Source organism: Aptenodytes forsteri, unplaced genomic scaffold, assembly GCF_000699145.1.
Source record: "Aptenodytes forsteri isolate BGI_AS27 unplaced genomic scaffold, ASM69914v1 Scaffold26, whole genome shotgun sequence".
Classification (NCBI taxonomy): Eukaryota; Metazoa; Chordata; class Aves; order Sphenisciformes; family Spheniscidae; genus Aptenodytes; species Aptenodytes forsteri.
The window spans coordinates 183,081-188,634 of NW_008794125.1; the positions used below are offsets into that span (position 1 = coordinate 183,081).

The 5,554-nt window shown below is 47.7% G+C and overlaps 1 protein-coding gene across 1 annotated transcript in view; it reads right to left on the bottom strand.

Moving 5' to 3' along the window:
* The window catches only part of LOC103897971, a 17,201-nt gene extending 11,913 nt beyond the window's left edge, over window positions 1-5,288 (bottom strand). Inside the window, exons 1-2 of the mRNA XM_009278153.1 lie at window positions 4,418-5,288; window positions 186-402 (exon numbers count right to left, since the gene is read on the bottom strand). Of these exons, the coding sequence (XP_009276428.1) occupies window positions 186-402; window positions 4,418-5,288 (1,088 nt within the window). The remainder of the gene's footprint in view (window positions 1-185; window positions 403-4,417) is intronic.
* Between the last annotated feature and the right edge of the window lie 266 nt (window positions 5,289-5,554).

Below are 5,554 nucleotides of genomic sequence, written 5' to 3' on the forward strand. Positions count from 1 at the left end.
CGGGGGGGGGGGGGACACCTACAAACTCAGCCCGGGGGGTGAAAAAAGGCCGGGACTCAATACAGCCACGAGGAGACCCTGGTCTGGAGGTGGCACTTGTCTTCCAGTCCTGACCGGGGTTTGGGACAGCAGGCAAGGGCAATTCTGGTGCCAAACTCTCCTCCCAGACCTGCCCAGCCTCTCACCGCTTTTCCACGTAGGCAGGTCTGCCAGGGGTCAGGGTCTCCAGCAGCTCAGGGTTCGGTTCCTCATTGCTCGTGTACACGAAGGCATCCAACAGGCCAGTCACCGGCAGCGCCTTCCCTGGGACAAAACTGCTGCTGTTGCCTCTGTAGAGGGCAATGGCACTGGGGCCACCTCTGAGGACAGGACGGGTGGCGTTCTCTGGGAACGGCAGATCCACTGCACACCAGCAAGGAAAGAAACAACAATGGCATGTAAGCAACACACGAGCGATACCCACTATGTAGGAAACCAGGATCTCTTTGGTCCCGGAGAGCAGGACACAGGAACTCAGAAAGTGGTTGGGGTTATCTGGTTATTGCAAATTTGGCATCCGCTGGCCCATCTTTCTGCTCACTAACATTTCTCATGTTCTCTCAGGCTGAATTTCCCCATTTGTGGCCAGATCCACAGCATGGAGGAGGCTGGAGGGGGAAATCTGAGCAGGGTTCATCCTGCTATTTTGGTTCTGCAAACAGAGAAGCTGATTTATGCGTAAGCAGGGGAACTGGAAAGCAAGTTCTGATGTGACTTTGTCTACAGTAAAGTCAATTTGTAATTCTAAAAGAGATCTGCAAAATCCACCAAACTGTCAGGTGGCAGTTATTTTAATAGTACACAGAAATATTTAAGAATTTAAATATTTAAATTTAATGCACACAAACACAAACACTCTACACACACACACACACACACATATATATACACACACATATTCAGCAAAGGCCCAAGATACCAGCATACAGAATTAAGGTCATTTTATTCTAGCATTTAACTTTCCATGTTTTTTACAGACACAAACACTCTACACATACACACACACACACACACATATATATACACACACATATTCAGCAAAGGCCCAAGATACCAGCATACAGAATTAAGGTTGAGGTTTGGTGGAGCCTCCCAGTTTCATGAGCTTCCCAATTTCCTTCCTCATATTTACTGTTCCCTTCACAAGCTGTTTCCCCAGCACCCAGTAGGAACTGCTGAGGCTATTAAAAAGCAGCAGACTGCTGATATTTCAATACTTCTGCCTGGATAAATGGCTCCAGGGAGCAAACATTAAAGGGGGAATCACATGAGAGGCAGAGGGGTAAGGAGAAGTGATTACTCCCTGAGAAGTGCCACCGGGGCACCCGCACACTAAGGGGCAGTCCTGTCCCTTAGCCCTGATGCACCCCTGCACAGGGGGCTGGTTTTCCCCTGCCTGACTAATCTGGTGGCCTTCTACAGTGGAGTGACTGCGTTGGAAGATAAGGGAAGAGCAACCAATGTCATCTACCTTGACTTCTGCAAGGCCTTTGACACAGTCCCATACAACAGCCTTGTCTCTAAATTGAAGAGGTATGGGTTTGATAGATGGACTATTAGATGGATGAGGAATTGGCTGGATGGCCGCATCCAAAGAGTTGCAGTCAACAGATCTATGCCCAAATGGAGATCAGTAACAAGTGGTGTCCCCTCAGGGGTCCGTATTGGGACCGATACAGTTCAATATCTTCATTAATGACGTAGGCAGTGAGTGCACCCTCAACAAGTTTGCGGATGACACCAACCTGAGTCATGCAGCTGATGGGATGCCTTGAGGGACGGGATGCCATGCAGAGGGACTTTGACAGGCTGGAGGAGTCAGCCCATGTGAACCTCATGAAGTTCAACAAGGCCAAGTGCAAGGTCCTGCACCTGGGTGAGAGCAATCACCAGTACCAGTACAGACTGGGGGATGAACGGGTAGAGAGTAGCCCTGCAGAGAAGGACCTGGGGATACTGGTGTATGAAAAATCGGACATGAGCCGGCAATGTGCGCTTGCAGCCCAGAAAGCCAGTTGTATCCTGGCTGCATCAAAAGCAGCGTGGCCAGCAGGTCAAGGAGGTGATTCTGCCCCTCTTCTCCACTCTCATGAGACCCCACCTGGAGCACTGCGTCCATCTCTGGAGGTCCCAGCACAAGAAAGACATGGACCTGTTAGAGCGAGTCCAGAGGAGGGCCATGAAAATGATCCAAGGGCTGGAAGAACCTTTCCCATGAAGAAAGGTTGAGAGAGTTGGGGTAAGGGCTGGAAGAACCTCTCCCATGAAGAAAGGTTGAGAGAGTTGGGGTTGTTCAGCCTGGAGAAAAGACTCTGGGGAGTCTTGCAGCCTTTCAGTACTTAAAGGGGGCTTATAAGAAAGATGGGGACAGACTTTTTACCAGAGCCTGTACTGATAGGACGAGGGGTAGTAGTTTTAAACTGACAGAGGGTAGATCTAGATTAGAAGAATAAGGAAGAAAAGTTTTACAATGAGGGTGATGAGACGCTGGACCAAGTTGCCTAGAGAAGTTGTGGATGCTCCATCCCTGGACATGTTCAAGTTTAGGTTGGACGGGGCTTTGAGCAACCTCATCTAGTGAAAGATGACCCTGCCCACAGCAGGGGGGATGGAACTAGATGATCATTAAAGGTCCCTTCAACCCAAACCATCCTATGATTCAACTGAAAGTTTTCACACTGGCATCTGTCAAGGGAGGACTTTTGCTCCGGCGCTCTCACAGCTTTAAGTTCTCTGCAGTGATAGGCAGACAAGCCGTACAAAGACAGGACTAACAGCCCGGGCCATTTTAAGAGCTCCTGTCCCAACTCTGAAGTGGTCAGGTTAAATCAAGTGGTCAACTTCTCACAGAGTGCTCAGCATGGAGTGACTATGAAAGTATCCTTTTAAGATGATTAAAATGTAATTACACAGTGTCATTGGGTGTTTTTTGGGGAAAAACCTTCCACAAAAACGTGTGTGCAGTATGCTTGAGACATCTTGACAAAGCCTCATTGGAAAAAAATGCCAAAGCATATCTCCAGTCACCTTCTTGACTTGAGTGAGCCTTGAGGAACAGTTAAACATAATCCTTAGAAATTTCCTGCTTAGTCTGCAAGCTGGCTGTGCTTTCACATCACTTTCTTTGAACTCCCTTAGCTTACTGACTGCTAACAGCCCCAGCTCATCCAGAGGTAAGAGCAGAGCAGCTTTCCTGGTGAGAAAAGCAGAGCTCAGGTGGACAATCTGCTCTTCTAATTGTGGTGAGAGAGTATTTGGAGCAGTTTAAATTGTAAAAAGGAGCTCAACTGCTTTAAAAAAAAAGAAATTTTAGTTGCAGAAGTATTTTTATTTTTATGGGAACCAGCTTTGTAAGGGATGAATATACTCCCTGACTCAGAAATCACGAGTCAGTGAATTACACAAGACATCTGCAGAGTCAGTGTCTCCAGCTGCCAAAATCTTCTTTTGAGGTGTCCAAAATAACAAGATATTTCTTCCTCCTCTGGTGGCCTGGGAGAAATTTTGAATATTGGGAGGAAGTTTATATTGCAGCTTCACACAGCCGACACATGTGTGACCTACATTTGCAGATGTGCTTTTTTGAGAAGAGAGTATGTATGTGCTGTGAATGACCACCAGGTTACACACAGAGAAGGGGGGACACGTCAAGGAGATGTGGCACAGCCAGGGTCCTGCGGCAGGCTGGCCACAGGGCTGGGAGCAGAACCATGTCCTCCCGAGCAGCAAAGGCACATGTGGGCTTCTGACCTCCATGAGGTCCCTCATCTGGAGCTCTGCAGGTCTACTACTATTGCGAGACACACCACCTCCACTTGTTTGTCCTGAAACCACCTCCTTCTACCTTCTTTGATGCCCTTTAGTTCTTGTACCAGGAGAAAGAGTAAGCAATCAATCCTTGTCCACTTTCTTCAGGCTACTCACATTTCTGAAACCTCTGTCAGGGCCCTCCTAAGCTTTCCCTTTTTCAGGCATACTTAGTTATTTCTTCTGTGGAAGCATTGCCAGAGCACTATCCATCCTCGCTGACCTTCTCTGAATGTCTCCAATTCTAATATATCCTTTCTGAGATATCGTACCACACAAGACACAATTAAAGATACAAGCAAACCATGAATTTATACAGTGGCATAAAAGATGGCCTCCATTCTTTCCTCTTCCCCTAATAATTTCTAATGTTTAATTCACTTTGTATAATTCCTTTTCCAATAATTTCTAACATTTGATTTGCTTTTTTATCTGCCACTGAGTTCTGAGTCACATTTTCAGCGATCTCTCAGAACGCCAAACAACAGTAAAAAAAGACAGCATCCTCCAGCCCCAAATTTGGCTGATCGCTCCCCCAGCTCTGAGGTAGTCATCAAAATGCAGTCCTTACCTGGGGTCTTGCTTTGTGCTGGACCGATCAGAAGTAGCCCATCCAGTGAGGTTTTTCCGTAAACGTCCATGGTGAAATAAATGTCTTTGGTCAGACCATCGATCAGCACCAGAACAATGTCCCTCAGCATGGTGGAGTGGGGACCCTGAAGCTCTATGAACTCGAACTCTTCAGAAGAAGAGGCAGCAAGGACCTCACTGATCAGGACAACAGATGCATTCAGCTGAGAAGTTAGGATGCAGTGGTTGTCTGTGCCTGGGGTGGGCATGGCCACTTGGAAGATCCACTGAGAATCTGCCCCACGGCACCTTTCTATTGACTCATCCATGGTCCTGAAGGTGGAGTCCTCCAGGAAAGCGTCTCTGCCAGGGGTCAGTACCCTGACCAGCGTATCTGCTCTGTCCATCTTCTTAGTCTTATGGACCAAGGCATCTACTAGTCCGTAACTTGTGACGCTCATGCCCTCTTTGTAGTTCCCTTTTCCATAGTAGAGAGCAATTGCATCAGGGCCATTCTGGATAGTGTTCTTAGGAATTACTATAGCAGGGTTCACAGAAGAAGAGCCAACGAGAAAGAGCCCTTGGCTATTAGTAACTTTGCCCTGCAGGTTCAAAACTTTGTAGGCTCGGTTTCCATTGCCATTGTAGAAGACCAGATAGTAGCCATCCAAGCGGGCTGTTTGACCACTGGTGTGATAGAGCTCCACAAACTCCGAAGTGTCCTCTCCTGGGCTGTCAGCATTGACCTCATTAATCAAGAGGGTATACTCTGTTTTCTGGTCCCTGGGTTTTTTTATGAGATTCTGAGCAGCAACCTTGGGAAACCAGACATACACAAGTACCATCAATCCAACCAGCCAGATATCTCCCATGATGCAGGCTGGGATTTTTGTTTCAGTTCAAATTTAGAGGAGAGGGGCCTGTCCTTTTCACAGCTACAAACAGAGCACTGAAGGAAGCTGCCACCACTTGGCTGTTGCAGACAGCAACGCAAGGCCTCTGACCTGGATGCTGACTGGCAGGGGCACTGGGAGAGGCAGGCACACTTCTTCGGGGAGTTCTGGTTTGCAAGCAAAACAGCAATCCCACAAAAGTCAGACTGAGAAGGGTATGGCTTGAACAAGAGATTTCCCAGCTC